Source organism: Manacus candei, unplaced genomic scaffold (assembly GCF_025592945.1).
Source record: "Manacus candei isolate 608988 ecotype Guabito, Panama unplaced genomic scaffold, ASM2559294v1 h1tg000021l, whole genome shotgun sequence".
In the NCBI taxonomy this organism is placed as follows: Eukaryota; Metazoa; Chordata; class Aves; order Passeriformes; family Pipridae; genus Manacus; species Manacus candei.
In genome coordinates, this window is record NW_026138069.1 from 2135036 (window position 1) to 2157270 (window position 22235).

General features: G+C 36.9%; 1 protein-coding gene across 8 annotated transcripts in view; it reads right to left on the reverse strand.

The window, feature by feature from the left end:
• HDAC9 (histone deacetylase 9) overlaps positions 1 to 22235 on the reverse strand; it is a 459755-nt gene that overhangs the window by 193420 nt on the left and 244100 nt on the right. For all 8 annotated transcript variants that reach the window (XM_051785902.1, XM_051785904.1, XM_051785908.1 and 5 more), the window contains 3 exons: positions 8817 to 8945; positions 6848 to 6963; positions 1041 to 1163 (listed from right to left, as the gene is read on the reverse strand). In XM_051785902.1, the coding sequence (XP_051641862.1) occupies positions 1041 to 1163; positions 6848 to 6963; positions 8817 to 8945 (368 nt within the window). The remainder of the gene's footprint in view (positions 1 to 1040; positions 1164 to 6847; positions 6964 to 8816; positions 8946 to 22235) is intronic.

Below are 22235 nucleotides of genomic sequence, written 5' to 3' on the forward strand. Positions count from 1 at the left end.
TAAAATGTTGGATTTCAGCAATATATTACTGCTAAGAACAGGAAATGTATTGAATAAGCCATAAAGTAAAAAGGAACTTTGACTTGAAACTACATTTAGCACTAGAATTCAGTAGCATTTATTACATAGTGTATTGCACAGATATAATTTTTTTTCCTCCATGAAAAGCTGTGCTTACAACCCCTAGTTTTTTCATAGAAGTTACCAATTCCCATTCTAAAAAATTTAAATTACTAAAATTTCTTCACAATATACGGTTGTACAGAATCACAATATATCAGTATTTTTACTTTTTTTTTTTTTCTGGAAAGCAGGTAAGTTTTGACCAGTAGCAAAATTTTCAGTACTGAGCAGCAAATTTCACCTCCAGGTTACTGTAACTTGGTTTAGATCTAAAGATCCTTATCCATCTGCATGGATTTCCATAGATACCATGTCTGTGTTTTCACACATTTTGCATATTAATTTAAGATTTATCTCTAGACAAAGGTCATTGCTGCAGACTGAATAAAGGGATGTGAATATAACTCGTCATTAAAACATTAAGAATTGTTCACTTCTCACCAATTTTATTTGCCTGATTGACAGCATACCCCTCAAACACAAACCTAGCTGCAGGAATAGTAGGTTCTTCCCCTACTATGCTCCAGCCCAGTTTAGGTTGCTACTGGAATCTCATAAAAAGTTACAGGTGCTGTAATTTATCAGGTAGAGATCATCACATAATTTGAACATTTTTACTAAAAAATCTCTTCATATACATCAGGCCACATCTGAAATCTGTTATCTTACATAAATGTAACGCATATGGCCCATACGTAGGTAAGCTCCACACTGCCACTTGTTTATTTGATATTAAGAATGATTATTGCTTTCAAGTTGTGCCCTTAAATATCCAGATGTTGCCCAATGCATAGAAATGTCTGGTTCCTACTCTGAATTGTTTATGTTCTGAAATGCTAAAAAAATAAAGAGAATTATCATAAAGTAGGTTTTCTGGAAGCAAAATTATATAGGAAGGCTTGAGACTGGTCACTTACACTGATTTGGGGTTGTATTGCTGGAAGTCCCAAGGTAATGTTGGGCAAAGAAGGGGATGTGTACAGACTCAACAAATTCACTGATTCATCCTGTATCAAAAGGCGTTGCTGGGAAACCAGATGCTGGAATAAATGGGAGAAACAACAGAAGTAAATCTCCAAGCTTTTTATCTCTGTTATTTTATCCTCATAATCTGATACACTGAAAGCCAGTTATGTATCATTCATTGATTTGCATCCCAATGGAGTTCCAGATAAGAAAAATTACTGCCCCTGTAAGAAAGCTGTTGATAGTTCTGTTCTTAAGGAAACAACTGATATATGTCTGGGATTATTCCTTGGTTAGTAAATCAATTTTCCATGCAAAACTGAAATCTTGACGATTCCTAGACCATCTCATCAACTTCTCATCAGTTCAACATCAGTTCTTCTCATCAACTGGACTTTCACTACTAGAAACGCAGTGGGAATTTAGCCAATGAATTAAGGAATATATCTAGCTGAATCAAAGGTGTCATGAGTGTGGATGTATTAGACCTTTACCATAGTTGTTATATTTTTTGTTGTAAGATTATTTCTAACTAGTCAATTTCTTTTTTTTAGCCAGATTATGACATGGGGATATTTCAGGTACATTATTTACCTCCATTAACATGGCAATTTTGAGTAGAAAGTAAGGCAGATTGACACATCTGCCAGTTAAAATAATGTTTTGTCTCTCTTTCTCTTTCTGCATATATTAAAAAATAGTGTCCTATCAATCCCTGATGATGGGATAGTCCTCATAACTTTCCTAATTCTGTTCAGGTTAAAATCTTAAAAACTTCTTTTGAAGCCTTGTGATATAATTTTCAAGGACATGGAACTGCTGATATATTTTTGATAACTGTTGAATAAACCAGACATTCTACAAGGATCACCCTTTGTCTTTCCGTAGATTAACTGGGAAGAAACAGAAAAAGTTAGATTACCACAATTGGAATTTTTTTGAAGCCTTTGCCTTTTTGCTTGAAGAGTGATGTTTTTCAACATGTGGTCTAGTATAGTTGCTTGAATTATATTTTCTGTTTAACTCTTGCTTCCCTCCCAGAACTTAACACAATAAGAGCTACAAAGGTCTTATTAGACTTAGGAACTCTGGCATGATATGGTCCCCAAGGGAACAACATCCTTGAAAAAGAATACCCTGTGTAACAGTATGACACAGTGACTGCTTTCTTCCCAAACAAAAAGCATATGGGACTCCAATAATAGACCACCTCCAAGAGGGATACTGCACACTCGGGCTTTGACTAAAGTAAATATAATAACTTGTCAAGCATGTTGTGGGGAGCTGTAGATTTTCCCCTGGACAAATCTGGAATATCAATTAACTCTGTAAAATACTTTGTGTTAATACAATGCAACTTCAGACCATCACTGAAAAGTGGTTAAGCACAAAAACACAGGATGTTATTCCAAAACATAACCTTCCTCATACAGTTTGTTTGGAGATACGACCTATCACTGAGACAATAACAGTAGAAGTCTATCTCTGTAATTTTCTTTTGGTACCTAGGGAATATCAACAGATAGCATAGGAAACAAAGAAGCTCCACTTGCATATTACATTAATTCCTGGCTAACAGTGACTTGCCTTGATAACATCCACCTTTGACCATGAGTAAATCCAAATATGTCAAGACTATGGAGATATAATGGAGGGAGTCTACAAAGATTTGACAGAAGAAGGACACTGCAGTAGCTCTAATGTGCCTCCTAGATTATTAATCAAATTCATAACAATTGCAGCATCTATACAAAGCCATGTCAAAGATATATGTTTCATTTTTGGCTTTTGGTATGCCACTATTACCTTCTAAGATTAGAATTAATAAATGCAACAGTGGCAGGGTGCATAGCAGTAAAACACACTCCCACACTAAGGTCAGGCATGATTGTTTCATCAGGCAGAATTAATCATGTTATGGGAGTTTAATGTTGAAAACAGGAGTTTATTAGTAAAAGCATTTCCATCTAATTTCTAATACCACTAATAATATGTCATTTATATTTTAGTGATTGATTTTTAAAAAATATTTTCAGGTAATATTAGCCTAAGCATCAGTTAAACCTCATCTTCCAAAATAAATGGAGTAGTCTACCTGCATAGATTGGGATCCTCTGTATCACAGAATCCCAGAATGGCTAAGGTTGGAAGGGACCACTGGATGTCATCTAGTCCAACCATCCTGCTCAAGCAGGGTCCCCCAGAGGCAGAAATACATGACTCCAGCTGCAGCTTGTCTTTATACACGGTCAAGAATATCTTGCAGTGGTGGCAAAGCTGGAGTTGCCAGCAGTGTCATTTGGCAGAACAATGGTTAAGCCATGTCCTTGTCCTACCTGCAGACATGGTGGTTTGGACTGGCACCTAAATTACCCCAAAGAGCGACTTGCTTTACTTTCTCATCTATATACTTACTCATTGGTCCAGTGATCCTGCTTCCTGATGCTTAAAATAGCCCATCAACAGCTATCCTCTTTCTTAAAACAGAGTACAAGAACTAAATGTAACAGTGCACAGTGATCAGCAAGTAACCATGATGAGCAACTGTACTTTGGTTGTACTACCAGGACCTGCTGAGAAGCAGGAACACCTGTGTGTGCATGTAAATATGCACACGTATGGATTACAAGGAAAAGACAAAATGGTGTGGTTTTAATATTTCTCAGCTGTGGAGCTACAGTAAGGTTGTCATAGCTTTCAATATTCACATTTACTTACCTTTGTATCTCTTGAGGCTTTTGGGATGGTTTTTAAAAAAATTAATTAGACTCTCTTCACATACACTTGAAGCAAACCTCATCAGCTAGTCAGAAACCTACACATTTTTCCACTAGCCCCTTACAAAGATCACCTCAGTGAGTCGAGTATTAAATACTTAGGGCTATCGGGTTGCACAAAACAAGTATGTGTTTATCTGCAATACATGCAATTCATGTCTCCTGCTTAATCAAGGGATATTCTAGGAAATATTGCTCTGCAAAGCACAAATGAAAGAAACTGATCTGAAGCCCGCTCACACCAACTGGAAAATTTCCATTGCCTTCAATGGCTTTTGACCAGGCTGCAAATGCCTAAAATTAATCATTTTACATGACTAAAGCAGGTTGTCCCTCTGAACTCAAGGGACATGCTGTGCAGGGGCTCAGTCCTGCTTGCATTTCTCAGGCAAGTAAGATTTAGCCCCAGCACAGCAGGTGACCTGAAAGTGTACGGCATGCTACAGGAGACAAATAGCTACTGCGGTGAACCTTGATGATACTGAAGACATCTGGGCCTAATAAAAACAAGATTTTATTTATAAGGTGCAATTAAAATCGTGAGTTTAACTTTTAGGTTTCATATAGTGAGACCAGTGTTTTAACAAATGGTACTGAAAGTACCATTAAGGGAACTGTGATAGTAAAGGATTATCTGCAAAACTGCGGCATTTGCAGTGCACCTTTGTTCATTCAAAAAGCTGTAAATGTCTACCCACCAGACTGTCTGTTCCAAAGGGTAAATGACTTAAAAGTTTCGCTATTTCAATGGATGTGGTAAAAATACTTGTAAAATTTGTTTCATTACCGATAACGCTCTAATTCTGTCCATGCACTAGAGTGTAATCATTTACGGTATTGACTCATGTTTTACTGGTAAATGGCTCTGTCATAGTAACCTGTTATCCCCAGCAAAAAGTGTTTTATTTGCTGCCATGAAAACCACAGCTATCCACCCACTCAGATATGAGCACAACACTTACTGCAAATGTCACAACAACGATTATGAAACAACAGCATTGTGAGTCATGCCGGATTACAGAAAAACAAGTGATATTTTGGGTGATTTGGAACATATCCTATTATTAGAAACTTCTGTAATTTGTGTATCTGATGAAAAATTGACTAGATGTATAGCCTTTGAGAGCTGGCAGCTAATGCTAAAATAGAAAGAGACATGTAGGAGTTTGACTGATGTTAAACTACCAAAGAAAATCCCACTAAAATAAAAATGCACTGAAGCTGAGATTTATGGAAAAATGTTGGAGCCCACAGGACCACAGTACTAACAGTCAAGTAACCAGAGAGGTAAAGAAATCCCTGACTGGATCCCAGCTTCTTAGCACACATCCAGCGAGTGAAGTGACTGATGCCAGCATGCAGAGCTCAACTTCTAAAGGAACTTTTTAGGCTCATTTGAGCAACTTTGATTGCATGTTGGGGCTATAATTTCTGATGTCTGGCACAGTAATGGCAAATCATATGCAATGCAGTGTTCTATTAATGATAAGAATATTAATATTAATGTTCTTGCTACAACCTTTACAAATCTCCCCAGAGACTGCCAGCCTGACCAGATTGTATGTATTTCTGATGGTGGTTCAACACTGTGGACAAATGTCCAGAAACTATATAACATGCAAAGGAACAAGCCCCATGTAGCAGACATTACTGCCTTTGCATATTGCAGTATGCCTGAGTCAATAAAAAATCCAATTGGTCAAGATCTCCTGTTTAATACAGCACTAACACCTACATATTACCAACTTCTATCTAAAACATTCCCAATAGTGAAATACACAACTCAATTCCACTGAACTAGGATCTGATCTAATCCGAATGATGGATCCTACTCTGCATCTTTTAAATTTCTTTGCAATCACATACAAGGGGCTATGAGGCAAGACCACATGTTAGCCATCAATGCAATTTTTTTTTTCCTTTTTGGTTATGGGCCAGAGAGAGGCTACTAATCAGTGTGCAGAGGTCACCCACCTGCCCTCTGGATCATAGTTCACACACACAATTAATTCATTATGGGGAAAAGTCACTGCTGGAGGTTGAACTGCCCATTCCAGGTTTTTTTTTTTTGAAGTGAATGTCCTACCACTGACCTGGAGAAATATCTCCGTTAACTAAAACTCTGTTAAATCACATTTTCTTATGCAATTTTTCTAACATAAACAGTATAACCCAACAATTAATAGAAAACTCTGACACCAAAGCAGGAACTGCTGTAAATATAAGCACTGGATACAGAATATTGTGGAAATTGATTGTCTCTTAGTCACATTAATGTACTGTCCCTTTACAATACTGTCATGGAAAGCATGACTTAGGCATGTGGTCTATGCTAAATGAGGTTTATCACAACTGATTTACCATCTGCATTCCTGTTGTTATGGGCACGTATTCATGAAACAGAATAAGGAGTAGTTAATATTCCTTCCGCTTACAATCTCTCTTTACAAAAAAAGTATCCAGGACTTCTGGCATGTCACTTATGATGGTAAGTACTGCCCTGATAAGAAAACTGAGGTACAGCAAAATAAAAGACAAATGTGACAAAGGACTTAGTCATCTAACTCCAATATGTGTTAGGATCACCAATGCCTAAATTGCTCTTTTCCACCTGGGAGTTTTTCATCAGTATCGAGGACTGAGCACCTCTTCAGGTTATCCCAGAAGATAATGTTCTGTAATAAAAATGCTTCCAAGTTTCTTTCCCAGCTCACCTCCATTCTTCCAGTAGCACTACTGCTGCTTTTTCTTGGACTTTTGTTACCAAAGCATCTCCTGAACATGCATCTCATATATGAAGACATCTGTCATATATCATACACTTTGATGTTAGCCTGCAAGTGACCTGGTATTCTTGAAAATTACATCTTCTGCCATTACTCTGCTTGTGAGTATGATCCCAACAAAATTAGAAACAAACCATCCATACTCTCCAGTCTAGAAATCTTAGCAATTATCTACACCACAGTAATGAGTCTTACCTCAGCTTGAATGTTAGATGGCAAAACTGAGGTTTCACTTTCTGTTGTACTGCTGGTTGGACCATTGCTTGGGGAACTGGGACCTGATCCAGGGGAGCTGCTACTGACTGAGGATTCTGAAAAACAGATTAAACAGACATGAATTTCACATTGGAAAGGCACATGTGATCTTGATTAATTATATACTCTTTATGGCATAGGGCTTTCTTTGCTGTTGAAAAGTATCTATCTGTTATGGTATTTACTTACACTGAAGATTTTTAGTTCATCCTCCTTTTTTTGCTAATGAGGAAAGATGCTCTTGGTCTTTCCCCTTCTGATCTGTCTACTTCACATAAGAAGCATTTACTAATTATTCTTCCCACAAAGATAGTATAACACTCAGTATCAGGCAGAAACACGGACACAGAGCTTGTAATGAGTAAAGAAAAGACACTCTTTCCTTTTTAATTGCAAAGAGTCCTGTATCTGTAAGAGATCAAAATGACAGAGATAGCAGGACTGCAAAGGTCATGATAACATGTCGTCCATTCATGAGGTCTACTGCCACCCCTTTCTGTTTAGGACAGGGATGAGCCCAGTGTGGACTAATCATTACCTATGCAATACTAGTGGCAAAATATACACTTTTGCTACATCCTGGGCACGAATATGAAGGAATATTTACAGTATGCAAAAATATTAAAATAGCATTTGAAAGGCTGCGTGTTGTTTTGATTTAAAATGCCCTGAGTTCTGTTTTAGAAGAGGATGAACTTGTTGCGTGTTGTTCTAATTCTACCCTGATATAAATTACATTTATGTAATGGAAACAGTTAAGAAGGTTAAAGATGGAAGAGTGTAGTATTAGTGGAAGTAAGCCTATCTCATGGGATAGCTTTCAAATTAAAGCACTCAAGAAGTTAAAATAATTAATATCTAAATGTGGCAGTAAATATTCTATAGCTACTTCTTTGCTTCTTCACTCTTTCTGCCGTAATTCACATGCAAAAATATGCTCTCGCTGTGGCTGACATTAGAGGAGACTTCCTAGCTCTTACTTGGATCTCTTACTCTTTGATTTACTGAAGTGAATCCATACCCAGTTAGACTCTCTGGTCACAAAAAAGTTCTTGGGCTGTATTTTCAATAACTTTCATAGAAGTGGAGAAACACAAACTTAATCTTTTTTTCCAATTTTTAAAAAAAATTAAAATAGCACTTTTTGTATAAATAGGCATTTAAATAAAGGCCTATTTTCAGTTAAAAGAATAAAAAGTAAGGGGAAAAAGGCTTCAGACAACAATGTTTGATCAGGGTGAAAGGTCCAAAATGTCATATAGTCAGTATTCATAATTATAATGACAGTCTGAAAGGTTCCAAATTATTGTCAGAGCTAGGAAGCGAAGACACCTGCTTTCATGTTTTTGCTCTTTCAATGCTGTCAGACAAAAAACTCCTATGGTAAATATCTTGTAAGTGTGTAAAATATAAAGACATCATCTAAAACTATAAAAGTGGAGATCAAGAATCTTATGGAGGCTTCAAAAATGGAATTAATAAATTAGCTGTAAAAAAATATAATCTGGAAATAATTTATAAGGAAATTATTTAATTACTTTCATATGTATATTCACATCCATGTCCCAATTTCACACATGACATACTGTGAAAAGCTGTCACAAAAACTGCATGTACGAGGACATTGAATTTGTTCATGTTGTGTTTTAGTTCCATCTTGGTGTGACATAATTCTGATATACCAAGTGAATTCAGATACATGTCTGACAGACTGGTGATACTTGATTGCATAAAGATATCACCTGATCACCTGAGCAAGTCATGAAGCTACTAAATATCAATACAAAGTCAAAGCAAGAATTGTCAGGATGAGGTCAAATATTGTTTAGCAAACAGTTTCAATTTCAAAGTACGACCACCATCCTGTGAACTATGGCAACTGATATAGAATTTCTCCATTCTTAATTACCTGTCACCTCGAAAAGACGCTTCTTGAATGAACTGACATTTCCATCCTTCCTCCTGAGTAAAGGACTGCTTCTCCTTTCTGTCACCTTTTGTTTTAACCTTGAACGTACCTTCAAATTGGGCTCTGAGGCTGGAAATTAAAAGAAAATACGTGACTACAAATCGAATTACTGCTTTGTGTCAGACCCACTGACCCTGTAGGACTTCATCTCATCCGAGGAGGGCTTGGAGGCAGAGGTTTTACTCCCCAGACATCCTGCTGCTCCTTAAAACTTCATTTTAAATTAGAGGCTAGGAAAGAGAGGAAGAGAGCTGAAGAGCTTCAAATCCCAGTATTTTACTCATCCTATTTCAACTTTGAAGTTACCATTAATTATTGCTAATATCATAAGTATTAATTATAGACAAATGCAATTTTATTTTACATCATTTTTATCTCTCTTGTAGGTGAAAACTTGGATGAAGACACAGCTTGGACCTTGGAACCTTATATAACTGGATTAAGGTCTGATTACAGAAATAGAGAGAAACCTCTTTTGATTTCTCTTAGAAATATAAATTATAACAAGCCTTGCTGGCAGAACATTTCTTGGTCAGCAATTTTAGGCCCAGAACTTCAGTGTTTTCTGAGTTATACACCAAACAACTAGATTTATGACAGTGTCCTAAGAACATTTGCAGAGAAAAATATATGCTCTGAAAATGAAGAAGTAGGATTGATTCCCAGAAAACCCAGGATTATATTTAATGCACCTTGGGCAAGTTCCACCTTTGTTTCCTAAATGCACACAGTCTTTTTATATGAGAGCCAGCTCTGCTGTGCTTTTTATTTTGTAATATTTTTAGCACGATAAAATATTTCACGTACTCATTTATCTCTTCATTTAAGTATACTCTCTATCCAACAGACTGCTGAGAGGTAGTGAAAGATAATAGTAGAATAGAATTTGTTTGTATTTCCCTTTTTGAAACTGAGGCTTGGCTAAGCAATATCTCAAAATAAAGAAAGCTGGAAACTGGGATCAATTCTCTTACCTATGCAAAGACTTGAGCGCAGCCCCAAAGAAGGAGCAAGAGTTAGCAGAAAACCAAAATAAATTATATCTTCACTCAATTCAGAATTACCCCCTTTGTTACTTTGGGGCAGGAGCTCAACTCTACACTTCTAATTCCAGTTCTTGCGCAGCATGTCATATTGCACACCTTTTTCCTGATGTCCCACTTGTTCCCTCAGTGATGGGGAAGTAGAAATGCTCACTAAAGAGCAAAAGGGTTGCACCTCACCAGAGTGCTGCTGTGGCCTGCAGTACCTGCAGTTATATGCTGGCCTTTGTCACATTCTACACTGCACTTGTCAAGTGTTTCCCTCTGAAGACCCTGTGCCTTGAGTACATTTCGGACCAAGATCCACAGGCTAGCAAAACACTGGAAATCATTAATAATAAAAATATTTTAAAAATATTTTCTATGACTTACTGCCACTGTTAAGATCAATGGTTCTGATAATGAAGTACCGAAGACTTGCTTGCTATCTGAGATACCATTTGTGACGAAACCGAAAATATAAAATATAATAATGGGCTACGACTACACTACACACTTTCAACCACAGATTGCACCAGGTGTGATGACATTTAAAAGAAAAGGCACTCAATCCTTTTGCACTTACAAATAATTCCATTTATACTATTCTGTACTCTTAAAAATTAGGAGAATGTGTCTGTACCCGTGACAGACTAATGTGATACAAATCCTCTGCAACACTCACTGGAGAAATTCTCCACTTCATGCTCAGTCACAGCGATTGCCTTTCTATTTTTACCACATTCCCATCATATTCTGCATCTGAATCAATCATATAAGCACAGAAAACAGACTTTGAAGTCAATGTCTGAGTTTATGAGCCATCTGAGAAGATGCATGAAAGACGGCAATAATTTTTAAATGGAAATAATCAATTTTAAAATTAAAAGGCATGGAAAAGGGTGGTTTTAAAATTATAAAATAAACCTCACAATAAAAAACAATGCCAATGTTTGAAGAGTGTTAGCTTCAAATACTGGCGTTCCTGAATGTTCTCCATGAGACACTGCCAGCTCCTAATATGATGTTTACTAGGACTCAATGACTAGCAAAAAGGATTCTGGTTTAAGTGCACTAAATATATAAATCTAACCAGTTTGAGGATGATGTTCATTGCTCCAATGAACAAAATACAGAACTGGACACTGGTTTCTTGATTCCTAGCTGTGCCTGAGGCATTGACTTGGTGTGTGACTGCAGAGATCACTGTAACATCCTGCTCCAGTAAAGCTGCAGCAGAATTATTGTTGGCTGCAAGAGGTATGGATCACAACAGCAATCCTATGTGCTTCAGTGCACTCCTACATGAGGGCAGTAATAACACATCTATTATTGTCAATGCTCTTCTGATAGTTAAAAAGGTAAAATTAATCATTTTGACCTTCAAGTATGGAGCTGTGGATTGCAATTATAAATGTATATACATATATATACATACTCACTGCCCCAAGGCACTCATGTAAGATTAATCAGAAACTATTTTAATTGTTTAAACTCTGAATAAGTGAGCAAAAAGTGAAAATAAATATTTCAAACCTTTTATTTTAATTAAATTTTCCCCCTAGTATTTGCAAGACACTTGGAAAGTCATAGTTACAAATGGTCAAGAATTATTATAATTAATCTGCCTTATGTTTCAAATGATTATTTGGCTCAATATTTTAACTAGTGATTCTTAGAAGTGGTCTATAGAGGGATAATGTTCAAAATAACTGCTTTGCATTAGCCACTCGATAAGTATTTCTACTGCACACTATTGGCTCCTTTGCTCATCTTAATTAATCCACTGCCGAGGATGAATATGTTCATCACCCAAAGGCATTCTCCGTGTGGAAAAGAAGTGCCACATGGGGAGTCAGTGCCAAATAATTTTTTGAGGCTAAAGATTTACTCCCCAGGCTTGCTGCAGAGTAGCATCCTCATGCAAATAAAAACCCCTAAGAATTAACCTTTTTTTTTCTGCATTGATACCATAGAATTATTGAAAAGACCTTCAGGTAGTCTATTACTTTATACGGCGACTCAACCATAAACCAAGAGACTGACACAGCAAGATAATTAATGCATGTGGCTAACTTCCTGTACGTTAAGCATCCCACTGTGGTCCAGAACTCAAAACTAGATTAATTCTACACCATATAACAGACATCCTGTATCTCACCTTCCCGAGGAAATGGGACCTCCTTTAAAGTGCTGGAGGTGCCAAATGCGGTGGGGTTTGCTGGGTTAGGTGACTCCAACTATAGTGGACTGAATCATCCCACCAAGAAGCCCAATTGCCATAGACAAAAAAATAAAACAAGAGCATGTGTCCAGGAGTGTGGCAGATAAGGAAAACAGGATGGCAAGTTTTCGTGGCAGCAGTCTAGTAGATTGGGCTAATAATTTAAAATCCTTCTAAGAACCATTATGCATCTGATACTGGTTTAATTGGTCACTATATAGGTTAACCTCTTTACTCCACAAATCTTTGCACCTGTACTATATTTACCACTTTGGAACAAGTAATAATCAGTTGCCACTTGAAGAAAGGATTAATATATTATTTGAGAGTGTTTTGTTGCAAAGAAAACAAAAAGACACAGCCATTTTCTCTGAAGGCCATAAAAGCCCATGTCAGTGATCTCAATGCAAATCAGCTGATAACCCACTTGAGCGATTCACTTGAGAGGATTTCAGGAAAGACTAGTCTGAAAATGTCTTTGTTTATGTAGCTATAGCATAAATTGGAATAATGATATATTGCAGTATATGGCTTGTTCATTTTCATTGGTATTACCTGGATTATTCTCTTTCTAGTGCTAGTAATAATGGACTGCTAATACTCTAAATAATTGTAAGTGACAAACAGATATGAAAGATACAAAAAAGATTAGTTTAAACAACAACAGAAGATAATAGAGCCAATTCAAGGATTGGTTACCAACTCCTTGGCATGACCTGTAATGATTTCTACAGAACTGCAAACTTTGGTTGTAGATGAAGATGACAGTGTCCCAATGATTTTTCTCATACTTTATAGTGGCTTCATAAAGGAAGAAAGAATTAAGTAACTGTACTGTTAAAAATGGAAAATATGCAGGCTTCTATGTAGGTACACATTAAAGTCATTGCAACAAACTCATTATGTAGGTACACATTAAAGTCATCACAAATCAGTGATCAGGTGAAGGAGAGCTAGTCTCTGCAAAGAAACATGGTACTCAGATACAAGCAAAAGAGATAGGAAAATGATTTGGTGAAGTCATTATGTCCCGTTCTCCACTTTGCTTAATATTAGCAGATACTAGCATTAAAGAATATAGCCTGGGGCCAGATTGCTCCCAAATGAGCTGAGGTATTTTTGACAAGGCTTTGCTTCACTGTTTCATTTCATGAAACACACAGAAATATTTAAGAAGAAGGGATAAAAATCCTTTTTATGCACAGGGAGAAGATATATATGAAGGGAATGTAAAAGACAATAATGCACTACTTTCTGATGGTTCCTGGAACATAGTACTACTTTTGTATCAGAAGAGCGTGTGCCAACTTCAAATCAGCATTTAATGAACCCAGGCAGGAAATGGGGGATGGGAGAGGGTGCATAGCGAGCAGGTCCTCATCTCGAGGCTAAAACCATATATAGGAAACCTGAAGAACAGAAAGTGAGCTTTTGTCAAGACTTTGAAAGGCTCTAAAGTGAAAGCATTTCCTTTTCCTCACTGGCAGGCTGGCTTAGAAAAGCTGTGGGGCAGGCAAGGTAAATGATGCTAAATTTGGCAACAAAGATTCCAACACCAGCATGAGCAGCAGCGGCAAAATTGACATCTTACTTGAGAAAGATGAATTGTTTGCTGTTGCTTAGGCACCAACTGATATTACTAAGATCGTTTTTAAAATAATAACTTAAACTCCTTTAACATGATTAGGTCAACAGAAAAAATTAGGAAACAAAGACTTCATGACCTTGAAGTAAATCTTCACTAGTATTCTCTATTTTTTCAGCTATCATTTTATTAAGCTGTGAAGGGTCATATATGATACTGATTTGAATATAATCTATGGTGTAATCCTTACAGGAGTTGGTTTTTTTTTCTGGCTTATATCTAACAAGTATCAAAAAATCGACACATAGGAATCTTCCTTAATTCACATCACATAGTTTGCTATTTTTTTATAGTATTGTACTAGAGACCCATGCACAGATAAGCATTATGTGCTTTACAACACACAACCACGACAGTCTAAGGAGAAACTTCCCAGTTTCCCCCCCAGTTGATGTAGGCAGAATGAAATGCACAAGATAGCCCTAAGCATCACCAGAAAGGATAAATGAGAAGATAATCTGGGCTTCCTCACCATAACTAGGAACACAACCCAAAGCCTGGTAGAAAGTTAGAGAGGCAGAGAGGCACAGATCAGAGACCAAAGCTGCTTCCACATTCCTCAGCTGCTTTATGTAGAGTTGTGAATGTCTGTCCTTCTGAGAGACCTGGTGGTCTCACAGCCTTTCCTCTACCACACGTGGTTCTTGCAGACATGCAAATATGCTCTGAATGAAGTTTCTGACTGCTGCTCTGGCTTCCTGTAGGCAGCCACAGACTGTTTCAGCCACCTCCACATAGCTGAATATGTAAGGCCCAGGCAAGATGAGCAGTGCCTTTTTGTTTTCACACGTAAGTGACTGACATCTGCTGTAGAAGGCCACGTCCTTGTATTGACAAGACAATATTGGACAACGAACATAGGGACATCCACTGGATTAGATGACAGACTGGAAGACACTAGCATGTATTAAAATTCTGTGGGTTCCATGACTTCTCAATTCTGACTATTTAAAATGCCATTTCTGAAAGAGTTTTAAATTAGATTCATGAGACTAAAAGCTATTTACACATGCCCTCTAAAGCTCTTCCAAGAACTACATGGACCTGACCGCTGGGTGGTCCCAACAAGGCAGGAGAACCAGATACAGCAGTACAGGATGGAGACACTTTGTTTTTCTGGCTTGCATCACCTAATGTGTTTTCAGGATATACCAAAACTGTTTCCTGTACAACCAATCACTTTATGGGGAGTGCAGGTCATATGTGAAACCCTTTAGTCCTTTGCTTTATGTTACTTTTGTAAAAGGTAGAATGCTTTAGTTATTCAGACTAAAGTAAATATCCATTCCCTAAATAAAAAAAACAGGTTTAGTGAAACACATGGTAAAAGAGCTAATTAGATTAGAGAGGATCTTGCAGCCCTTTTGCTCTCTTTAGGCTAAGGAGGCCAATTTACAAGATTAGCAAATTTTCCTTAATTTTCTAAAGCAGGTTCAAAGATGAAATATTCCCTGAAGTTATTTTAAATATCTAACTTTTCCTTTTTATTCACTGCAGTCTGTATGAAATGTAAAATGTCTGTTTCATTATCCATGCAAACAAGTGTTGTCTTGCTAGGCATGATTTATTGAGTTAGATGTAGGAATTACTTATTGTACTTCTTGGATTTAGCCAGATTTGGAGATCTTTATATTTTTCATGAAAATCTGAACAGTGTGATATATTTCCTATGAGGCAAAAGAACAGGTCTCTTGATAGAATTTTTAATAAATTCTATTAGTGCAGAAACAGCATCTTGCATTTGCACCATTGGCCTATACAGTAGTTTCAATGAGGCCATGGTTTCACTGGATCTTATGAGTCCTCGTTATATGTCTAATCTGCTGAAACCATGACATATTGCTGCTGCGTCAGGTCCATCTTCTTACAGGTAGACTAATATTCTTTTCCATTAATAAGTAGGGGATTAAAAAGCAATTAATACTATACTGTCTTGAACCATAGAATAAAATAACAAGGATATTTTAAAATTAATTCCCATTTTCCCTGCATATTGCCAAATTCTTTAATTTTTTCACAGCTTTATATCACTTATGGGAGCCAACTAGCACCTGAGTTCTCAGGAGGTGTAGAGAAGAAAGAAAGTGGTGAAACAGGCCCTTGAATAGAAGGCATTCTTCATTTGAATGATAATAAGTAAATTAAGATATGCATGACTGGCGGTTCTTCTGGTTAGTTCTCCGCTGGTTATTCTCGCCCCTACTTCTCATCATCTACACCAATTGGTTCTAGAGTGTAGAAGTAATGGGACTACAATATCATACTTACTGCAAATATAGCAAATCCCACTCTTCAGCCACAATCCTCCACCCACATTCACTACATCCCAAGAAAAAATACTCTCTTCAGTGAAGGACTGTCAGAGATAATCCCCTAGCCCCCAGAGTTGAGGCTTTTGCTGGGGTTACCATTTGACCCCTAGATATATGATTTATTTTTTAGAGTAATCATGTTTATGATTATGTTGTTCCCCAAGCCCCGTACAAGAAAAAATTTGTTAATAGGTTGATTAAATCCCACAGATTTTAATCTAGGAAAACATCTAGCAGTGACATCTCGTTCACGGTGGGCAAAAAGTACAATCTAATATTTCATCAACCTTCAGAAATTCATGGTGAAACACCATCAACTTCTCCCCCATCAGTGTCATCAGTAAATGAGAGCTGGGCAGGTCTAGATTGCTGAAGCATACTCTAGAGCTGTTCAAAGGCAACAGAGAGTACAGGATGCCAAGAAAACAAAAGCAACAAAAACACAGTATATCTTGCTTTACTAGCAGATGAGAATCATAGGCCAAATTCATCTTAAAAGTAGGAAGGCACTTCAGCTGCACTGAACATAAATGAAGATAACATTGGCTCCAAAGTTGTTCAGACATTCAAAACATGTTTGTCTAACTTCTGTAGGCAAGGTTCATTTTCTGAAACTATCTCTCCATGTTAAGGGATGTGAGGAGCAAAACCCTATGTGTTTAAAGTCTTTTTGGACATCCATACTGCACCTTCACAATGATACTGAATTAAAACAGGTTTACTTTTAGATAGATTCTTTATGCTCTGTAATAGCATTCCAGTCCCCTACAACTTAATTAGCTAAATATACAATGCAACCTTCCATCTGGTAGAGTAATTTAACAGGAATAATTGTGCACCACCATAACTCAACGAGACACTGAGGAAAACCATTGAAATGCTATTTCCTTTCCTTTGGAAGAGAATTATGTACAATTTCAGCATGCTTTGCATTTCTAACAGTTAAAGCCAACAGGGAGGTATCACTCTCATTTATATTACTTTCCCATGAGAAAATCAAAAGCAAAGTACAAAGCTTATGCCGTTGCTCATGAATGGCTCTGTAATACTTACTTGGCTTTAGCCAGAACATGTTATTTGGCAGCTAAACCCCTTAATTAGAGTTGTGGGTTTGAACAGATTTTTCAGTGAAACTATGTTTTGCAGGACTTTGGAGAAGTGAAATCTTTACTAACCAACATCTTCTATTTTGGATGATCTGATACCATGTGATTTCCACTTTTCCCTTCGCTGTCTGTTTCTCTCTTTTTGCCATTTTTTAGATGTTCTTGTTTACTTTTCAACTGTCCCTGCTCTAAATACAGTGGAAGAAAAGTCCTAGTCCTACTGAAATCAAACAGCACAGTTTCTACTGACTTCAAAGAGTCTCTGATTTTATATGCAGTATTTTTTAACTTATTTATCCAGAGGGAACAGGCTTTGAAATGCCCATTAAAACCACTGAACTTCATTGTCAATGGACATTATGCTCTTAAAATGCTTTACATTTCAGAACTGTTCCCTGTTCCTTATTGAAGCTGTTTCTTTAGGTTCCAAAGTCAAAAAGATGTCTAGTATCTGATTACCTGCTTATCAAAAAGTTATGCAAGGTACTTCCTAAAGCTAATTTATAAAACATTTTTGAAAACATATACAGTTTGGGTAAGAAAACCTTTATGTAATCACATGAAGCAGAACTTTCCATTTTGGTTATGGATTGGGCAGTAAAAGAATTAAGACAGTATTTTGACCAAGATTGTATAATTAGTCTAGCCATGAAAAAGGTTCAGTATCTAGCACAACAGACTAATTATTGGCAAGACAGAACAGGATGTATATACAAGTAGTGGGATTTTTGCTAAAACAGAAATACAGTGAATCTTGAAAAGAGTAAGAATTATCCATGCATAAAACCCTTGCTTTCCTGCAATTAAAAGTAAGTGTTAATAGAAGAACAACCTTGCACTGATGGGAAGACTATGATGGTCTTCATGGGAGTGATTCTGGTGATGATTCCTATTAAACCTTGGTGCAGGCCCTGGAAGCTTACATGATACCAAAGCATACCTACAGAAGTTCTTTTCTCTCTGACAATGTCATTTAAGCCTACCCTAGCATTCATTATTGTTTAGTTTTAAGCTATCTACCTCAAAAAATTTCCTCTAACTTGAGCTAAATCAGAATGACAGGACATCCCTCCTCAGCCCCAGCTTAGGAGGCTGCAGAGCTCTGACAGGTCCAGATGACTGCAGCCCAGCACAGTAGCTACAACCATATTACATTTCCTTGGAGCTGCTGGCTCCCATGGACTGAATGTTGTTTTGGCCTGTTCATTATGTGAATCTGAAAGCTGTTAACAACAGTTTACTTCAGATTCACTCCTCAATTTCAAGTGAAAGTTTCTTCTTCTTCTAAAACCTCTTACTACTAATCACATCCTCTCAAGTTATTGACAATGAATTCATGAAGGCTAAAAATGTCTGGTGGTTAATGGGAAAAGGAGTCAAGATCAGGATACCTTCTGTATCCCTTCTCATTTTGATAAGCACTGATGATTTCTTTTGGGCACATTACCTAGTCCAAATTTGTTGAGACTAAGTAACCCAGGAAAACAAGGACTCTGAAAGGCAGAAATGCTTAGCATCCTGAAAAATAAGATAAAATTAGGAGAATCATAACATGTTTGTCTGGTTTCCCTGCTTCAATAAACAAAGTGCCTCTCCCATTTATTGTGCTCACTCATAAACTCAGAGAAAAATAACACTTCTCTCCACTGAGCTTGACTTCTTCATTCTGGCAGACATGGTAATTGAGGGTTTGGGATAATCTAAGACATTTTTTTAAAGTGAAGACCAAAAGAAATCCAGCTTTTTCATATACTGTTACTTCACAGAATAGTGTTTTCCTAGAAAATGCAAACAGAAATAAAATTTCGTGGCACAAAAGGGGAAGGGAGAAAAACTTTCACACACAAAATGTTTTCCTTATCTGTTTCAACTGCTCCAGTAAATTACCGAGTCAATAAGTGCAGAAAGAATTGTAAGGAAATATTCTAATTAATTTCTTTTCTTAAAAAATTACATCTGCTGAGTTCTCATCCAGGAATCTTTCACTCTCATTACACAAGAGCTACACTGTTATTCTACTGCCTAATCAGGTTAACTTAAAATGGTTTTTACAAAGTGATCTTCATGGTTGTGCAGCACAGCCCTCTTCCTCTCTTTCATCACAGTATTAAACAATCCTTCATCTCCTCTTTTTTTCCTGTATGAAATTACACAATTTCTCCTGTCCAAGCAAGAACCTTGTACTATATGCTATTTAAATAACCCCATGCTATGTTTCCATTGAGCGTGCTTCCAATTTTTGGAAAGTGAGCTAAAAACATCTTCTCAAATTGTACTATTGTGAGAGATCTTCAGATCCCTAAGCAAAATGCAAGTCAAAAGCTTAGAACTCCATCTGCAAGGAAAGATTCAACTGGCACAAAACCAAAATAAATAGAAATACTGATTGACATTCCAGTTCTGCCATGATTATGCTAAACTCAGGAAAGAAAAAACAGTTCATACTTGATATGATGATGTTCCCAGGAATTTCTTCCAACAAAAGCCAAAACATGAAACAAAATGCAGAAATTCCACCTACAGCAACATTTTTAAAAAGTATGCAGCTTTGGCAAGAGAGCTAAACTTTATTGGAACTTACTAGCTTTTGCTGGTTTGTATCAACACTTGCACACACAAAGTGAAATTTTAAAGACTGAAGAAAATGCAAATGTTAGGGTCATTTCCCAGAACTTCTGCATTTATTTCAACAAAGTAAAAAAAAAAAAGAAAGAAAAAAACAAAAAAAAAAAATTTCAAAAGATCCTCTACCTTGTCAAACCCATGTTGCTCACTATATTTTTGTTAGTTTTACCGTAATCTCATAAAGCAGGTAATATTTTCCTGGACAGATAGACATAGAATAAAGGACCTCAGCAATCAAAAGTTCTCCATATTAAATGATCAGGTCTTTGAAAGTGCACAGCTCCCATCAGAGCTCTTAAAACAGTCAGTACGAATTTCAAAAATGTTCAGTAATAGGGAGGAATTTTCAAACCTCTCTGGGTAATTTAGATGCATTAGTCTCATTGAAAGTTAATGAGCCATGTGCTGTTCAGGCTTTTGGGTCCTTTGTAGAAAACACATCTATGGCTGGTATCGATGGTGGAAGTGTTCTTTTGGATTTTTAGATTTTGATCTTATGCTGTTTAGACTAAATTCTGCTCTTAGCTACAGATGTGTAGCTTCTCCTTATGGTATATTTATGTCTCCAATGAAGCAATAGCTCCCCTTGCTCTGCTTTTTTCAAAGTCTGTCATCTGAGCATCTGAATGCAGCTGTGCAAAGAGTTGCATATCCTGGCCTCTAGCCCTTAGGACAGTCCCAATCCTCCATGTAGCTAAACTGTGTGAAGCCCAGTGCTGACAACTTCTGCTGTATCTTGTACAGAAAGAAACAATCCACAAGGTTGAGAGTTGTTGAGTAACCATAGTCACTGCACTAGGATGTTAACTCTGGTACCTATCTGTAAACATAGAAACAGCAAGACTTAAGTCTTTCCCTAGTTACCTATGCATCCCATTACTTAGATGCCAGAAAATTAAAAGCTGCAGAGAATATTTTCCTCTTTACTATACTCTCAGAATTAATTTTTAAAAGATTAATAAGGAGATACCACTTTAGGACTAATTAAACAAAGATTAAATGGATTGCTGAACAAGAAAGCAAGCAAGCAAGACTCATGATTTACAATGCCTGTGTGACACTTGGTGTTCCCTTAGCACTGAAAAACACATTAGGATGTCAGGAGAGAATCATTCAGCTTTGCTGCCCATTAAATCTGATCTCAGAGTAGCTAATTCAATCAGAATTATTTTCCAGAGCATAATATTAAAGTTGGAGAAGAGGAAGATACCTCTGTATTTTATACTTTAAATATTGAAAAAAAAAAAAAAAAGCAAAACAAAGTTGTGATTAAACCCCACAACAGGTATTCCTTTCTTGAGACTGAAAGGAATGTGAAGTCTGCTTTCATATGAATTGCTGACTTCACGCAGGTTCAGCACCACAGAGGGTTTACCAGGAGCCAGTGGCAATAAGCATTCATAGCCTAAAGGGAAGGAAAAGAGGTTCACCCCTCATGGCAAAGGTCAGATTTCTGAGGCTTACAGCCTGTCCATATACACGAGTGTTCATGGGACATCTTTGTCTGGTAAGGTCCCATGAGGATGACACAGGCTCCACAATGTCCCCTCTGCCTGGAGGATGGCCCTATAACCACCCAGATCAGTTTAGGGTCATTTGACTTGTGTTGATCTGGTTCCTGTTGCTTTTACTCTCAACCTGATGAACAATCATTGAAACCTTTGTGGGGATGTCGCTGAAGGCTGGAATGAAACAACTCTAGTACACAGAGAGACTGGATGTGTAAACAGGATATTTAACAGTTGCTATTTTCATGGATGTGGAGAACTATCAAATATCCTCCACTGGTAATGTACAACATGCTGTATACTGCATTTATATTTGCTTATCAGAATTGCTATGTAAATGTCATAGAAATGGCTATACTAATGATTCTATTAGTATTTGTCTATTTATTCTGTAGATATCTTTTCAGAGGGTCATCATGTCCTTTGTTCCATTTTGGAACCGATGCACTGCATGCCCAAATATTTGGAATAACATATAGAAAACATCTGGATTTAATTATATTATAGTCTTCTTATGCAGACAATGGGAATTGAATTAAGGAATATTTTGAAACCCCCACAGAGATATAAAAGTATTAGCAGCTGCACGAGAACTTTACTGTTACAATGTTTGAAAATGTTTTGTTTTACAGATCAACAGTCTGACACATCATAAATATCTATCATAACATTTAAGATATATACACATGGAAGAAAAAGCTTGCATTTAAAAACATGTAGATGAATTCACAGCATTTAGAAGATGTAGATACACTTTTGTTTAAAAACATGAAAATGTATAGTCTATTGGCACAGAAAATATATGTAGTACAGTGCTATTAAGCAGAGAATCACATAAGGGCTTATTGTGATGAACAGCCCGAAGAAGACTTTATAGAATCTTGTTATATTGCCACCATATTGTACAAAGGGTAATT